At 22.4% G+C, this 20034-nt stretch overlaps 1 protein-coding gene across 1 annotated transcript; it reads right to left on the bottom strand.

The window, feature by feature from the left end:
- Positions 1-304: 304 nt before the first annotated feature.
- LOC112592519 (poly [ADP-ribose] polymerase 12-like) lies at positions 305-1258 on the bottom strand (the record flags this gene model as incomplete). Its single annotated transcript, XM_025336601.1, has 3 exons — positions 305-477; positions 555-810; positions 1115-1258. Coding segments are annotated over 3 exons (573 nt in total), but the record flags the coding sequence as incomplete, so codon positions are not given.
- Positions 1259-20034: the final 18776 nt, after the last annotated feature.

The following is a 20034-nucleotide window of genomic DNA, read 5'->3' as shown; positions in this document are numbered from 1 at the left end:
GGTTATTATACAATTATTATCTTCAACGATATGGGTTTTATTTTACGATTATTCGGGTCGAACTCAGAAGTTTCTCAAGCCTACAAACAGTTAAAGTTATATATAAACCTAAAATGCAGTACATCTAAAATAAAGCCACAAGATGGACTTTTTAAGACATTAAATTTTTTAATTATAATTAAATAAAATCATTAATGTATATTCTTTTAATAATTTACTTATAGTTTTGATTTTATAAATCAAACTTAAATATCTGCATGTGTTCCACTTTTAAATTCAAAACATAAATTCTTAATTTTATATTTTAAGAATAATGAACAATATATTCCGGATAAAAAGTATTATCATCATATTTTACATATACATAATTTCCGTTCCCTAGCGTCGTGTCACAGTCGTTTTTTGACGGTATTTCTAAAAAGTAGTTAATGCTTGTTGCCTCAATATTTTTTACTAGTACTTTAGCAATTATAAAGGCTAAAATAATTCAACAATTGAAATATGTATTAATCAATGTACCATTTGAATGTTCTAAATGAGAATAGTTTATTTACCTTTTTTAAATTTAGCATGTTTATTAGCATAAAGCGTACATGGTGAAAAACAAACACCAACTCCAAATCTGCTTCGCGTTGTCTTTCGCCAATCAATATTGTCTTTTGCAATGCTTTCTGCATTGCTTATGGATGTTGCATGAAACAAGGTTTCTTCCCTCACATTATTACTATTACAATCTAATTCCAATTCTTCTTTGTGCAATAGATACATGCCATATATTTGAGGGTTGTTTATTCTTTGTACTTTCAGAATCTATAATTTAGATACATCTATACTATTAATTATATTTATGTATATCATAAAACTTAGTTTGGTTATAAATTATATTTTGCTCTTTATTTAGCAAACTTAAGTAACTTTAAATCAATCTGATAATTTTTTTTTTTTTTATTTAATTTGGTGGCACACAAAAAATTAATCTCTTTATATTATGTTTAGTCAAAATAATTTGATTTAAATTTTAATTTAATAAACAATGAAATTTATCTTTTAACTTAAAATTCCTTGTAGGTTAGGTTACATTATTGTATTATTGATCAAATAAGTTAAAGCTTACTTGAAAATGTGTTGATATTTTGTTAAAACATGAATTATTTGAATATTCATAATTTATATAGTCCTCAAGTAATTGTTTTTCATAAATATTCTTCAATAGCGTTGCTTTAGACAAACGCCTTAATAAAAGTGTATTTAATGTAAAAAAAAAAATAATAAACAATATTGTTGAAATATACATATAGTTATTTATATATTTATATTATATTATTAATTATTTTTTATCCGTGGTTTATGACAAAATATTGTAATGTATTCATTCATAATTTAAATTCAGTATTTTGACATTTGTACTATGTTCAATAAATAATAATACATGTTTAAATATATTAAAGCAAAAAAGTTATTGTATGTTATTGTTGTATATTCTAAATACATAATTTAAATAAAATAACAGGTCCGGGTTGCATAAACATTCACTAAACATATTATAATGAATAAATCGTGAGTTAAGACTTTATTGATGTTTAAATAAGAAAGCAGGTTTATGGTAAATATTAAAATAAATGTTGTTTTAGATTCTAAATGGATGAATCGATTGGTTTTACAATGATTTGTATTATTTTTCATTGTGTGTGTCAGACGTAATAACATCATTACCAGGAGTAATACAAATTCTATAATATTATTAATATTATTTAATGTTTCTAGTAACAAATTGGATACTTAGCGATTTAAACAGATCTTATTACTTTTAAAAAAGAAAATCATAGTATTTATGTTAAACCAATTGTTGACAAAGTTAATTTTGTTTTTTATTTTGTTTGTAGTAATCCAATAACAAATAAAGTTTTTTAGATTTTTTTGATTTATGTTAATGTTTTTTCTTGATCAAAAAGATTGAAATTTTAATATTCCCCTCATTACTTATTTGTTGTACTTAATGGAATAAAAAAAAAAAAATAACACAACGTAAAGCTCCGTTATTTTTTATGAGTATTTTAAGTCAGGATATCGAATAATAATGATTTATTTTCAAACCATTTTTTTCTTATTATTCAATAAATATTAACTGCATGAACTTAAAGTGTTCCATTTTACTTATATCTTAAATTATAATTAAATTTTTTATATCCAATAGGATTTTGAAAAAATTTATATTTTAGATTAGTTTTAAGCTTTTTATAAGTGTTTAAAAATATTGACTATTTTAGTTTTTTTTTTTTTTTTTTGTTATAAATAGGTATTCATAATAACGTTATGTTTAGCCAAAAAAGCTTGAATATTTAATACAATATTTTTCTATTTTTTATAAAGATAAATAAAAATACTTAAAATACATGTTTTTTATTTAAATTTTCACAAAATTCATTGAAGTCGTACACTTATTTGCTGTGTGTCTTGTCTTGTTTTATTACTAAATTTAAATTTAATATTCCATTACAATGACTTAATCAAGGAGATACACTTGAAATAGTAAAGCAACTTTCCTAGTTCAAAATTTACTTAATAATTATTAAAAATTTAGTTTTTTTAAATGCTATATTATCTATGTACTGATTTTTATTAGTGATTAATAAACTTTTCGTAATAAATTAAAAAAAGTTTGATAATTATTATAATTATAATAATAATATAATAATTTATAATTTTTTATAATTATTTACTATTCTATATAAATTAATAATTACTTAATAATAAGCTATCTAGTATACTTACATGGGGTCTAATGACATATAATTAGTTGTAGTTTGGCACACTGGATAATTAATAACTGGATATACGTTTAAAAATATATAATTTTTTTAATTAATTTAAAATTTAATTGTTTCATAGATATTTATGCAATTTAATTATGTTATATATTATGTATATTTTGTTTCTATGATACACATTAAGTGATAAAAAAATGTATATTAAATTCATTATTTTCTTTTATTTAGAGCATTTAATATACGAGTATATTGTTAACCTTACCTACCAGTAAAATAATTCAAATGTAATAACAAATTAGAAAACATATTTAAATTTATTATTTGAGATTGATTATTTTTCTTCTTTAAAAGTCGACATTAACCTTTAAATTTTATTTTAATAAGAAAAAATTAAAGAATTTTCAAACAAAAATTAAAAAGAGAATAAATTTAAAAAAAATTACAAATTATTAAAAAGTAAAATGATTAAATATTCAAGTTCATAGTAAATTTTCATGATTTTAGATTTTTCAATTTTAAGAACGATGAGTATATTTTTATTTTTTATTATACAATGATATTGATATATATTTTTTTTTCTGTCATTATGTACATTTTAGGCAGTAAAAATGCTTCGATTTTTAACTTTGTGTGTGGTTTCTAATAGTAAATAAGATCTATTTGGTACTTTGGGAAGTCAAGATAAAAAATGTACAGTACTTTTTTTTAAAAATAGGGAAAAACAAAAAAAATTATAAAAAGTAACCAAATGTTTATATTATCATTTTCTATACATAATTTAACTTTAAAAATGTCAATAAAAAAATATTTGCTGGATCAAAATTTTTGAAAATAGATCATAGAAAATAATAATCCAAACAAATTAATTATAACTCAATATAAGTTGTTCTTATATCTGTATAGAAATATTGTTTTAATCCAAAAATATCATTCGTGGAGACTTTAAACTTTAACGTATATTATGAATTTTGCTATACGTAATAAAATGTTATCTACAAAATGTCTACCCACTTTTACTTTTTGATCATATTACTTTAGTTTCATCGTTTTCAAGAAATGTTTTGAATACCATATATTCATGTTTTTTTATGTTTTAATATACTTTTTTTCTATTCTTTAAATAAAAATGGTAATTTATGTTACATACAATTAGATAAAAGGAAATCATATTTTATGTAATTTACATAATCTTGTAGATACTTACAAAGTTACAAAAGTTTTAATCCGTACCACATTAAATTGATCAATAATTGTTTTTTAAGGTTATTAGTATAATTTAAATCATTTATCAATCAATTAGTTTAATAGATACATTGATATACTTATTATAGGTTTATAAATTTTATAAATTAGAATGGAGGTGCAAGCAGGACGTTTTTTTGTTTAAAAAGGGTGTAAATGTAGATTGTTTGCGTAGAATTAACCTTAACACATCGTTTAATAAAATAATAGTTACTAGGAATAATATTATGTTAGTTAACATTTATTGAATTTAATTACTGTTTTTGTGAAATAAAATAATTATAGGAATACTAAGTACATTTATAATAATATCCAATAGTCAATTATATGAATAAAACAGATGGAAGCCCAATTTAACCGATACATTTAATAAACTTAAACTAAATAAAATAAGTTATATAGAACAAAAATAGTCATTTAATTTATAATACAATTGTATAATACATCAAAAAGAAATCAAAACAAAGGTAATAAGTAATAATAATAATAGGAGATTCGGAAAAAAAACAACAACGAAAAACATAAATAAAAAAAAAGCATATTAAAAAATGCAATTGTATAAAAAGCAAAAAGCAAATTATTATGAAAACTTTTTATTTATTTTATTTTTATAAGATATTTACAATCTGTTCGAGCAAACAATTATAAGTAAATTTGATATAATATTTGTATGTACATAAAGACGTATTTAATGGAAGAAGCTATCCATTAATGGTACTATATGTATTTAGACAGTCAAGATTATTTTTTATTTTTATTTTTATTGATTATTTGTTCTTGTATGTTATTATGAAAACTGAATAAGGATAAACGATGTATTAGATCAACCTACCGCGGTTTTATATTTATAAACTAATAATATTCAAATGTAAAATAAGATATTAAAGCCCATTCAATATCCAAGTAAATAATGTTTTATTCGTTAATAATATTTACAAACACTAATGTCTCATTTTGTTCCAAGTGATAAACGATTTGCAATTTTGGTAATTATAATTTTTAGATTTTATTAATTAAAATATCTCAACAAATACTTCCATAAATTATGTTATGATGAACATATACTAAACACAATACATTAAAATTCGTTGTTAGGAGATGCTCAAAAATATCTAATATTAAGTGTTCAGAAAAATTAAAAATCTTTAAAAATAATTTTACTGAAACGTCCATTCTTGACAAAGTGCATATAACATCCACCTGACACGCAAGACGTTGAAGCCAATAAATGTTTAGCACATAATAATATGAAGTATAAGACTGCAACTATGTCAAAAAATCCAGTTGAAATTTATTGTGAAGAACTTAAAAATTGTAATCACCAAACTTAAGTTTAAATGCCATAAGTGCAATTGTTAAAAGAACTCTTTGCAATTAAAGTTCTAAAAATAACCCTAAAAAACCAACAAATTTAAAAGAATGTATAATTGAAGATAAGTTTAAAAATATCTTTGCCTAATTAATATTATTATAATTAAATTCATTGTTTTAAATTTATTTTTCTTACACATTTATGCCAAAAATATCCAATTTTAAGAAAGAATTTTAATTTTTGCAATTGGCGACGGAATAAGACATTTTACTAAAATTGAAACATATAGCTGTTTGATGGTCATTTTGCATTAGCGCTGTCCATTTTTTAACAATTATATGTAGTTAAAATAAAGATAAATTATTATTTAAAGGTGACTTCGGTATTTTATATACTAGAAAAAAAAAACACAAACCACTTGTGAATATATATTACAAACATTAATTAATAAATATCATGATAAAAACTTATATCCAGACCCTGTAAATGTGTATATTGATTTTGAAAAGGCAGCCATAAATACAGTCACATCTACACTATAGCAGTGTATATACTCATAAAAAGTGGTTTTTTTTTAACTTACACAGATCACCTATAGAAAAAAAACAATCGCTTGGTTTAGTAAATTTGTATAGGGATAATGAAAATTTTTATTTATTTTGTAGGAAAATTGATTTTTTTAAACTTTTTTTATCTATTGATGACGTTTCTACTGGAATAAATTGTATTAAAAATATTTTTCCAAATGAGGGAATAGAATTGGTTAATTATTTTGATAAAATCTATGTTTTTAATATTAATAGACCTATAAAAATAAACAAAGCACTTTTCGATATATACCCCCAAATTATCTTTCTGTTATATGAAATGTACATGAAACTACTATTTAAAATTTAGAACACATTAAAAACAAAACAGAGGGATTTAACCATTGATTTTCCAAATCTTTGAGTTATAATCACCCTTAAATTTTAAATTTTACAAAAAAAATTAGGATTGAGATAGATTTTGACGTAATAAAATTAGCACAATATAATTTATGTAATTTAAAACAAAAAAAAAAAAAAAATTATGAAAAATACGGGAAGATTTATTTTTATTGTGTTCTCGGTACAAAAAAAATAACGTTAAGAATTTTTTGAATGCTGTAGTGTATCACATAAAATTTAAATAAAATATTTTATGTGTACTATACAACATAAATAATAATAATATAATTTATATTACCTATGTTTATTGTTAGACAATTATTTAATATATTGTATTTCTTATTTATTGTATAACATTATTTACTAGTTATTACACACATATTTTTTTTATATTTGATATTTATTGTATAATATGAAATTTAATAAATATTTTTTTAAATTTAATTAAGTGATATTTTAGATTATGAACGGAGTGATGAATGTATTGATTTTACAATGATGTGTGTGTTTTTTTTTTTTTTTTGTCTGTGTACAACACGAGTAGTCGAAATAATGCTTCAATTTCAAACTTCGTAGGTGGTTTCCGATGGCAGAGTGAATATCCTTGGTGCATTATAGAAGTAAAATATAAACGTTTTCCAACAGTTTTCAAAAAAATCGAGAAAAACAAAAAAAATGACGGAAAACGAGAATTTTTTGCAAAACCAGTTTTCGACCAAATCGATTTTTTATATGGTTATAATTTAAAAAGTAATCACTGTAAATACTTGAAATTTTCACCAAATGTTTATGTTAGTGCTATCTATATACAATTTAATTTTCAAAAAATATTGACTTTTTTTGAGTAACCTAACCACTGAAATTAACGATTTTTATGAAAATTTTTTTTGAAGTGTCGATAAAAAATTTTGAAAATTTAATACAATGTTTCTTATAAGTTGTTTTTATTGTAGCTAAAAAAAATTAAAAAATGTTAGTTACAATTTTTTTTTTATAAACGTTTATAGTTCAAATATTTACGAAATTTATCAAAAACGCGAAAACTAAGGATTAAAAATACTACACTATGTTTTCTTTAAGTTTTCCTTCAAGCAGCTATAGTAAAATCTCGAAGTATCATTATAGGAAAAATTTTAAGTGCGTTTGAATTTTAAATTTTTACAAAACAGTGTAAGGATAACGATTTATTCTCAAACGATTTTAAATATTTGTTAAAATTCAAAAAGTCGTAGATACTTGAAAATTTAACCAGTTATTTAGATTAACATTTTCTTTAAATGATTTAATGTTCAAAATATTTTGACTTTTTTTGAGCTATTTATAGACAATTGAAATTTTCAATTTTTTTGAAAATTTTTTTTTTAAGTGTCGATAAAATTTTTTGGCCTAATCAAAATACTTGAACATTTAATACAATTTTCCTCATAAGTTATTCTTAACGTGATCAAAAAATTTTAAGAATACATAGGCACAATTTTTTTATTAGCATTTGAAGTTCAAATATTGACAAAAATTCGTCAAAACCATGAATATTTGCAAACTATTTTATAGGTATAATTCATAAAAATTAATAACTAATTGATTAACCATGACTTTTGCAAATGCGTCTTAATTGAAAAATAAAATATTTGTTTCAAAATAGAATGTATGACAATATCTAAATATAATATATCCTAAACTGACAAATCATCTCCGTTCAGAATCGTTTTTCGTGTACAATGATACCTATCATTGCATTCAAATTTAACCTACCCTATTCCGAGGCTCACCCCATCACCTAATGTACAGCAGAGCGGTACCTACTTGCCCGCTTTTTTAATTATAGTTTTCACTTTTTTTTTCATTTTTTTCTAAATTCTAGTTATATGTAAATATATATATATATATGCTGATAAACAAACAATTTAATTATTTATATTTTATAAAACAAAATATATAGTAGATATCAAAATATTCAGAACTTTGTGTGACATTTGTTTATCTTATTTAATGGGTATTCTAATATGTACAAGTTGATTTCCTTATTGTTGTATATTAATTACAAAAATAATATTTTATTGCGAAAATATCAAGGAACGACAATGTATTTAATACAGCAATTTATTTTTATTGCTGAACATTCTAGAATATAGTGCTATGTATCGAATAGGTCATCAGTATCGGTGCAGCCATTCCATGTTCATAGTGTCGTATGGTATTTTTTCTAAAAATAATTAAAAGAACTTAATAAATAATTAATATGGAGTTCATTACAGACAAAATGTTGAAACCTTTAATGCTGATTGACGGATATAATAACCATTATTTTCATAAAATGCTGTTGAATGATATCTAAAGCTGGACTTGTAGTATGAGTATCGTAAGTATATTATTTAAAACTTTATTCTAATAATTAAGTTTGAGAAATCTACATAAATCATAAACTCAACAAAATTAAAGTATAACTATTAGGAGTCAAGCACTAAAAAATGGTCTACAAAGGAAAACTGTGGAAAATGTTTATGCAAAGAATTCAAAGTCGATTGACAAGAGTTGAAGAATGAAGATATAAATAATTTTATCAATGAACTCAAGAATCGATTAATACATAAAATAAATCTCATAAATCAACACATCAACACCGAAACATTAAGTCATTTTTATTTTGTTTGAATTTTTGTTTAAAAAACTTATATATTTTACCTATATTTTTATGCATGTAAAATACCTTGTGTCTTATCTTATATATATATATATATTTTTTTATTCTGTGTTATTTTTTAATATTACCTACATGAGATTTAAATTTTCAATAAATAAATAAATTTTTGTTCAATATTTTCTACGCACATTACTTGTGAAAGTAGCTGGTTCAAGAAGTCATACATAATAATATCTCTTCATCGATCATATTATTGGAATGTGATGACAGAAGATAATGGTTATTCAGTTACTGTAAGAGCAAATATGACAAACAAAATTATCATTTTCATCCTCTATATGTATATAAATTACAATAAGTAATATAGATGGGTTAGTTGTTGTTACTATTTATTGTTGAATCGTGAATCTTATAGTATAATAGAATTGGATAAATGTGTAAACATGTCCATTGACCGCCTTACAAATTTTAGTTGTCATTAGTCATTGACATCATTTATTGACAAATATATGCAAGTCACAGATATGTCGTGTATTAAACCTTTAGTTCATCGTGGTAAAAAAATATGTTATGCAAAAGAGTTGTAACAGAAGAGCATATAAGTAGTACCTGCTAACATTTTTGGTTTATTTTCATGTTGGCAATAAAAATACAAAGGTATACAAAATATGTAATTTTAGTACTAATTTTTTTTTTTTTTTTTTTAAAGATGGTTTTATTATATAATATTAGTATTTTATTCTATTTTGTAACTTATGGTTGTTAAGTTATCGTATGTATATATTAGTAGCTATATACTAATAACAAAAAAAAGCACCGACCAACGATCCAGCTACTGAGACTTATTTTCAATAAAAACAATTACCCGGAGAAGTCGTTCTTTTTTATAGTACTTGTAGGTTTCGAGTATAATTTTTAATGAGTAGATCACTGTAATAGATGCTTTAATTTTTAATTCTTTGATAAATATACACGAAAAAAGATTCTGTACAGGAGTGGTGTATCAGTTTCTATCTCTAAGTGTATTGTATTAATTATTGATATTACTATTAGTAACTAGTAAGTTATTTTTCTAAAAGTAATACGGTAGACGGTTCTCTGTGTATAATAAATAAAATTAATTTTTATTTTGATTAAACAACTCATAAAGAATTTTTAATAATTTTTCAAATTTTTAACTTAGTACATATAAAAATTTTGACATTTGTACTTATAGTATATATATATTTCCCCTATATAGGTAATCTAATAAGTAATCTTTGATGTTGCAGTTCTAAATCAAATAATAAAAATAGTACATCTGAGTTGTTTTTTTATTTTTTAGCTCCAATATATTTTTATAATACCATATATTTTTATACATTTGATAGAGCTTTAAATTTAATCATTTGTTTTAGAAATAATAATAAAAATAATATTTTATTAACAAAAAAGATAATTATCTTACTTTATATTTAATGAATTTAATGGTAAGAATGTACTTTATGAAGTAATTATTATAAAAAAGGAACTTAACAATTTTACTAAGATTTTTTTAATATCTATAGCATACATAAAATGTAGATATACAACAGAATTAAAAATATTATAAAAAATGTTGACGTAATATAATGACCTATTATGACTTGATGCATTAGTAATAATTAAAAAGAAAATTATTGAACACTGCTCAAAATGTTTTAATGTCATGCTATTGTATTTACCATCTCTTAAGGGGACATTCTTAGTACAATATTTTGACATTAACTAAATTGATTTTTTTTTTTTCAAAGTGTAAATGTAAAAACTAAATAATATAAATCAGACATTCATGTATGGTGGGTATAATTTTAATTTGTTAATATAAGATGATTTTTTATCGCGAAGGTCATCCGGACCGATGAGCATCAAGAGTAAGCAGTAAGAAAAGGAGCTGAATCTTTGTCGAAACGATTGACTGATACATACGAAATAAGTTACTTACTGGAAAGTTTATATTATGGTTTTCCATTCGGGGAGAAATTACATTTAAAAGATGACCATGGTCATTTGATCGATTTTTTATCGTTTTTATTTTTTAATAGTTTGATGGTATCCGAGAATACTTGCGGTTGTCGTTTAAAAATTTCACGAACATTCTATACGTATGTCAAAGTGAATTCTAAGAACAAATACTTTTTTGTTCTAGTTAGTAAATTATATAATAGTCGAAATAGCATCTCTGCGTAGAAATTCTTTGTTATTTTATCGGTATCATTCAACAGTTTTTACTCAATGATATACGTTCTTAATTTAACGATTGACAATAATCATTTAGTTTTTATTTATCCGCTTTATTAATATAATTCAAACCTGAAAACGGTATACACGTGTGTACAATGTTTTTAGTATGTAGTTAAAATTAATGTTTTAGTCAAAAATATAAATAATAATTTCAAATGCTCCTTGGTTCGTCTAAGATATTGGAATGAAGTACTTTTCATTGATTTTAAAACTATAATTCCTTTCAAAATTTAAAATATAATAATGACACAAAAATAATACACTTTAAATGAGATTTCACGATAAAAATAAAAGTTTTATCAGCGCTAAATACTATCAATCAAATAACAAGTCTACCTTTCGTCGACTCTGATGTGAACTTCTACATGATGTTCTCACATGATAAAAAATAAATGGAAATAAATAAAAGACAACAATATCAATCAATATTTCTATTATATATCTGATATTCATTATTACTATTAAAAAACTATTTACGACAAATCCAATAAAATAGCTATTTATTACAAAAACATTTTAAAGTTTTATAATACAATTTAAAAATTTAAGTTGTTTTAATAAAATAGCATTTTTATCCGAAAAACGATTCAAACTTTTTAGCAATAAAAACAAAAACAAAAGAAAAATTTAAAATTAAAGTTTGGAAACTAAATTTAACTGTACCGAAAAAAGTAATAGAATTCTAAAAATGTGTTGTAGGATGATAATATTATAAATTATTTAGTATTAAGAAGGCCACCGATAATTTCATAATTATTGATACAAAAAAGAGCTTAAATATATCTGTGAATTTTGTTCTCTGATAAATCACATAAGTAGTAGGTTGTTTCTCTAAATTAAACATTTTAAATAGTAGTAAAAATGTATTTCAACTTCTAATTAAGAGAAAGTAATATATAGGTACTTCGCCTATAAGGCCATAATGTTCAAAAATCAAAACATATATCATAATTGATAATATGTTTATGTAAATAATTATTTCAAATTATTTACCTACTTATTTCGCTTGATAAAACGAGACACTCGATTTGTTCAAAACAATGATTAACAATTAATTTAGATCAATCAAATCTTTAACTTTTGGATGCAGACGTGAAATATCGATGATTAAAATATGTGTGCAATTTATTAAATTTTAGCTAAAACTTTTGATATAAGTCTAAATCTATGTCTATGAATTAAAAATTTATTTTAAATTCTTAACATAATTATTGTTTTGAATAAAAAAATATTAACTGTTTAAATATGATTGTATATAATATATTCTACTATTTAAGTTTACATCTAAATATTATTGTATAACACAATAGGATATGTCTTGAACATTTAATGATTTAAAGTGGTTTGGACGGACTAATTTAATATGATTATTATTCTACCATTTCAAAATGTAAGATAATACTTACATCACCTTCAAATAATATGCGTTTATAATCTATACACAGAGTTATATTCCTACCGTGATGCATTGATGCATAATAATTATTATATATTGATAGATATTAAGTAATCAATAAATAAATAAATAAACAATAACCTGTTTTTTTTTTTTTATTAAAATATATTTACAATCTGTTATTTAAAATAATAAGTAACAGTTAACAAAAAAATTTTGTCATAATAAACACATACATAATTCGTGGAGGAAGTTATTCATTAAGAACACCTCAGAATGTTTTTTTTGTTTTTTTTAGCTTAATTTGTTTATTTTTTTATTTTTTAATAAAGCAAATCTCTGGACTGATTTTGCTTTAGACAATGTTTAACATTTCTAATGAGAGAAGAGGAAGACATGTTGTTGATGAGTGGATTTGGATAGCTTAATAATTTAACGTGGAAACGTTTGTACTGGTTTTTAGCAAGTTTATTGACGGTGGGTATTTTAAGGTCTATATAAAGTGATTCATTGGTAATAAACCATGTAGTTCCGGTTATTATTTTAAGGATAATAGATTAAAAGGTTTGGATAGGACGTATATTAGATGGCTTTGCAGGACCCAAAATCTATATGTCATATGACTAAATTGGTGTAATTATGGCTTTATATATAAGGGTTTTAAATTTGAGCTGAATTTTGAATTTTAGAAGTGGTTTGAGTAAATGAAGTCGTGTATTTACCTGTTTACATTTGGATTTTGTATGTTGGGTTCACGTGAGACGCCTGTCAAGTATAATTCCTAAGTATTTTGTTGAGGACTGAATTGGGATTGGTTTGTTGTTTATTTGAAGTTGAGTGCATTCTTTAGGACTTAGAGAGAAATTTACTTAGACTAATTTATCTTCATTGACTTTTATTTTTCATTTTTCAGCCCATGAATTTATTTAGGTGTGATTGAAGCAGAGATAAAAACTTTTTCAAACGCTAGAATCGCAGTGTCGTCTGCGAAAGTAGCCAGTAGGGCGTGTTGGTCGATGTAGGTATATCGGATGTGAATATATTGTATAAAATAGGTGAGAGGGACACCTGATTTTATAGGTTTAGTGTCAGAGAGTAAGTTGGAGTGGCGTACTAAAAACGAGCGGTTTGCATGATAAGATTTTAAAATTAAATAATAGGGAGCTGAGAGAAAAAGCTTCAATTTGTATAAGAGGCCTTCGTGCCATCCTGTCGAAGGCTTGAACAATATGATAACCTGTTTTATGACATTTTTTTAATTAAATTAAAAATAAATTATATCTCATCCTCTGCAGTATAGGCGTAAACAGAGTCACATAAAAGTATCTAGTATATGAGCTAGTATTTAAATACCTACTTACCTATCTAGTACAAATTGGTTGCTAGCTTACTATATAATTACTATTTTAGTCTTATATCTACTGTTTAAAAATATTTTTCATATTTAATTTATGTATTATGTCCGTCGTTATTTTTATGACATATACAGTAATTATACCTACTACGCATTATTAACTGTAAAATATATATTCAATTTTTAAGGATAGTATTATTTATTATATTCACGATTAAAAATTAAAATGTAAAATCTATAAACATAATATTGAATACAGCTACTACATACATCTGTATACAATACTGCTACATCATTGGTGACTGAATTGTAAATTGTAATTTATAATTATATTCTTATAATACATATATATACTCGTATTATTATACTTATTATACTTAATTGCTACTATTATAAATTATCGAGTTGTATTTTATTTCTAAAAAATTCATTTTTTTTTTTTTTTTGAGACAAAATATTATAATACCGCCTTCGATCCCATCTGTAGGTTAGAGTTACACAGTACATGCATAAAGTCCGTAATAATATATTATTATATTTGTAAAAAAAAAAAAATAGGAAAGGTTTTTTAACCCTGGTATAGACCGGGTTTCGTATAGTAGCAGGTGGAGAATCGTTGGCAACTCGACACGTGTCAATGGAGTTTTTTCATACTACGACGTGTGTTAACGCGGCGACCTATCGCAAACTGGTTCGATTTCAACGACGGAAACGCATATGGATGGCGTGCTAAAGTAAGTACCTAGAAATAGGGTTAATAAATTATTGTATACATCACGTTTTTATAAAAATAATGTAAGAAATAAAAATATGTACATATTATAGTGAATCGTAACAAAGATTATATAGTAGAAGGCACCGTAGGACTGGCCGCTTGGTATTAATTTAAAACGGTGTATCGGATACACATAATTTCTATTATAATCTACTAACTCATAATAATATGCATTTAGGTACCTGTTATAGTAAGCAGTAAACACAACTTTAGTTAAATTCATTAAGCATCAAACATTTCTGCACAAATAACGTATTTTGAATTCATTATTTTTTTTTATTTAACTGAACGACACACTCGTTTTTTTGGAACCTATAATAGTATTCGATATTTAGGCCTATATGATCTATTAATCTATACTCACAAACTCCGAATCTAGTTGATAAAAATTCGTACAAATAAACGAATTTTTCGCTATTTTTTTTTTTTTTATTGTTTTTATTTTATTAATACAGATATTAAGTATTTGACTTCTTCACTTCTCCGATGAAGTAGACATAATGCATTGTGATTTTTGAAAGGTTTAGGAACTAAATAATAAATTATAGAATTTCCTAGTAGATGGAAAGTACCAAGAATGAAAACTAAAACAGCAGTTTTAACTATAAGTATTCTTTAGTATTCTCAAGGAAACTTATTTAAATAACGGTATTTAAAACTAATTGAAGAACATACAATTATTACTCAAAATGATTGCATTTAAATAGGAAATTTAGATTAAAAAATTCTGCATTAAACGTTCTATTTAATTTATTTCATAGTTTAAATAAAATTAACAATATAAATTTTTAATCAAATATTTAACAAATATATTATAGGTATCTACTACTTAAAATGTATTATGAAGTTATATAATATCCAACAGAAAATTAGTCACGTATTTAAAATTTAAATGAACACGACTTATTATTTCGATTAGCTTTATTTTTAATTAATATATGTTAAAGTATGATTTGTAATTTAATTAAAATTAAAATATAATTGTACCAAAGAAAAAAAGAAAAATACCTCAAACAATTGACAAAAAAAGAAAACTAAAAATATTAATTATAATTTTAATTGGACATGAAATATACTATTTTTTCTAATAGGTTTTAACTTTTATTATTTCATTGAAATTCAAGATATTTATGTGAGATTTATAATTTAGATTAATTAATAAATGTAAATTCATTAAACGTGAGAATTATATAAATTTTTTTATGCATATAATATGTGATGTTTAATATATACTTTTATAAAATAAAATAGTATGATTTCAAAGTAAAAAATATTTTTTTTTTTTTTTAAGATATTTAAGTAAATATATTTCAAAAAACAAAATATCATCCATATTATAATAACAATATATTATTTAAAATAATATTTTTAAATTTATAATATATTTCATTAATAAAAAATAATTAACTTTAAGAATTATCATTAAAAATGCCAAATGGTCTAAATGATGTTTATATTTTGTGTATTTTAGTATACCGAACAAAATTGTAAATGTTCACATCATTTGGAGTTGTAACAGTATTGGTTTGTATAAAAATAAATGTTACTTTTTTGAGCGAAAGACGGTAATAATAAACTGGATAGCATATATACGTATATTATACGTTCAGTATTTTAACAGCTGTCGTCGAACATCGTTTTGCAAAATAGAACCGGAAAATAGCTAAACAAATCGTTCTGTAGAAGAGTATTATTACACTATTCCTATAAAAACAAATCGTAGCTATTACGATTTATGGTACACCAATTTTATTTTTTTCTAAATTTAAACTTTAATAAGAAAATATATTTGAACATCTCATATTGTTTATTCATGAATCATGATGTATAAGTAAAATACCTTCTGAAAAATAAGCTTAAAACAAACATTTTATGGTTATATTATTTTTTTGCTTTCGTAATGTCCATATTTTTGTCAATTTTAGTCAAAACACAATGATTTGTATTTTTTTTAAAATAAATTATTTTAGAAATGCTTTGTTGTTTTGATTCACAGAGGTCAACGAAAATAATTATTTTATGGTCATCTTTATGTTCCTCTTCAATAAACAGAAGATTCACCGAAAAAAACTATTTCATTCGTCATAGTTGACATCTTATGATTTCTTTATGTTATAGGTATATTCTTCAATCTTGTAGGTACCTGTAAACTGTAGTAATGTAGTATGGTATGGAATATCTAGTAAAACAATATTAAAATAGTTTATAAGAATTTGGTGGTTACATAAGCATAGAGAACCATTTTTTTTTTCATATAAATTCATGGTTTTTAAATAATTTTTTTTTTTTTTTATGATAAGTATGTTTTTTAAATGTAAAAGCAATAATAAATTATCTCACAAAAGGTAATTGTATTTAAATATTCAATAAATTATTTTCAAATTTTAAGAATTTGGTAATATTTTGAATTAATAAAATTAATTGAATTAAGAAATAAAGTAATTTTTAACTGAAGTTATAATAGTATATTTTATAAAATGTTTATTATTATTTTAAGCTTTGGTTATAGATCTAAAAAAAACTTATGTGGTCGATATTATTGTAAAAAAATACATTTTACTGTACATTTTGGTTAAATGATAATTCAAATTTTAAACTTTCATGAAAAATTAAAGATAAATTTTCAAAATATGTATAACAAAATAAATTTAAAATTATATATTAAAAATTGTAAAAGGTTAAACATTTAAATCGCACAATTAAATATATAAATATAATTAATAATAATAAGTTTAAATTAAAATTAGAAAATTATAGTTATATGCTATTATAAATTAGATATTATGTAAGAAGTTAGTGCAAATATGTTGTAGGCTTATATAATATTTAGTAGGCACTAATAATATTTATGTCTGAAAATTAAATTTTAGCCAGTCACCAATCAATAAATTTGTCATGTTACTTTAAATTTCTATGGCATATAGAAATACATACCATTATGTTTTGGTAATTATTCTTATTTAACATAATAGTTGTAATCTATTTTTATAATTTATTATTATTAGCTAGAAAAAATAAAGTATTATTATTACTTTGTTTTCTTTTGTTTTGAAAAATGTATTCAACTTTTATTTACTTTTATATTAAATATAAAATAAGACATGATAAATGTGATGCACTATTTATTCAATTAAAAGTTATTTAAAAAAAATATAGAAATGTGCATAAAACTAAAATTATAATAATAATTATATATTTAAAACAACATTGTAAGCTCTTAGTTATTGTAGTCTACATAAAAAGTGAATGTTACTGAATCTATTAGAACATTTTAGAGTATTTTAAATAATTTTCAAGTTTTTGTTTCAACTGAGCAATTATAAGAGCAAGTACCTATACAGTATACAATATTAGAAAGTGAATTATGACTAATTTAATTATTCCTGTATCTATATTGTAGGTAAGTTGTAAATTTTAAATGCTTCAATAAATAATTTTTAAAGAATCATACAAATTAATTTTTAAATGACTTGTGATTTTAATATGAATTGATAAGAATATTCATGTAAAAATAATTCTTGCCGTTGTGGACTATGACAAAAATGTAAAATATGTATAATATTATGCTTAAAAGATTAAATAATTCATTAGAAATAATAATTTTTATCAACCAATTAAAAACTGTTATCATACATTTTTTTTCTATGAATGTATGTTGTAAATTGCATTTAATGCTAAGTAATTATGATGGTTAACTATGCAACTATTTTGTATTTACTATTTAGTATTTACTGACTAAATGTTTACATAGTAGTAGTACCAGCCACCAGGTATACCTACTAGATATAGTAATTTTATTCGATAATGTGTTCATGGATATTAGGATAATATTATTCCTAATAAATAATTATATCTAACTAAAAAATACTAATATTTTTGATATAAATAATACATACAGCATAAATACATCATTAATTTATACCTATTAAAATCGAAAATGTATACCTTATGCTGGTCTATAGATATTATGTTAAATACAAATTATTACAATAAGTTAATAATATATGTATTTGTAATTTCAATATAGGTACTTTTACACCTATACCGTCTATTAAAGTAAAATATTGTTTACAGTTTTATTCACAATTATATTATTTTCACAGCATATTTAAACTCAAATTAATTTATTTAGATACTTATCCTATAAAATTATAATTATAATAGATACATAAGATTTTGTTTCATTAAGAAAAAAAATGATATTGTAGGTACAGACTATAATTATTAACTATAGATACATACAGCATAGTTGCAACTTTTATGTTTTATAAAAATTTTAAATTTGGGAATGAATTTAAATGTTTAGTATAGGAAAAAATTCTTTATTAGTTGATTAACTACTAGCTTATTCTGTATATAAATTTATTTTCTTAAAAAAATTAATTTAATAATAGCTCGAAGTGCTCGAAACATAGTCCGTATATTGTAAATTAGTGATATACTCTATTTATTTTGTACGCCGTACCATCAATTAAAACAGAACAATATATTGTACCGAAATACATGTGACGTTGTTCAATCTAAATTCTAAATGAATAATAATTATTAGCTCAGTGTGATGTGCATCGTGTATGACGTATGAAAAAAATTAAAAATCAATATTTTCGACAAGCTATATTTTGGTTTGGTATTATTTATGTTTATACTTTAAGTGGGTATACAATATTTGAACATTCTGGTTTAATGTTTTAAAGCGATAGTAAGTCTTTATTAACTATTTAGCCACATATGATCAAATATAATAATATGCATATTATAGCTTATAGGAGTATAAGATAAAATTGATATGTATATGAATTTATGTGTACCTATTAATATTCCTGTATATCCTATCAACTTAAAATCATTTTTTTTAAGAATTAAAATTATTATACGATGTTTAATTAAATAATTAACGTATTTCTTATTATTTCCACTTACTATTACCAGATTTAGTCAATATTATTTAGTTAGTCAATTACAAATTTTTAAAATATAATCAAATAGTAGGTACACAGATTTTCTGCTATTACGCTATTAAAACAATTTGCATATCTCTATGACCAAAAAAGATAAACCTAAAACGGAATCCATATTAAAAAATTATAATGATTATAATTTATAAAATTCACAAGGATCTAATTTCATATTTACAAAAAACTGAAAATTCCTACCTAGGAAAATTAAAAAAAATTTATTTTTTTATTTTTTTTTTAGTTTATACATTATGTAACGGTATTATTAATATTTATACTCTGAAATTATTTTAATTAATCAACATTTTAAGCACTTCACATTATTTAATATAATTTTATTTTAATTTGTAACGTAGTTATAATGTAACATTGCATTATTAATATCGAATAGTTTTTATTT

The sequence above is a fragment of the Melanaphis sacchari genome, unplaced genomic scaffold (assembly GCF_002803265.2).
Source record: "Melanaphis sacchari strain LSU unplaced genomic scaffold, SCAv2.0 Contig178_pilon_pilon, whole genome shotgun sequence".
Classification (NCBI taxonomy): domain Eukaryota; kingdom Metazoa; phylum Arthropoda; class Insecta; order Hemiptera; family Aphididae; genus Melanaphis; species Melanaphis sacchari.
This window is presented reverse-complemented; position numbering and strand designations above follow the sequence as displayed.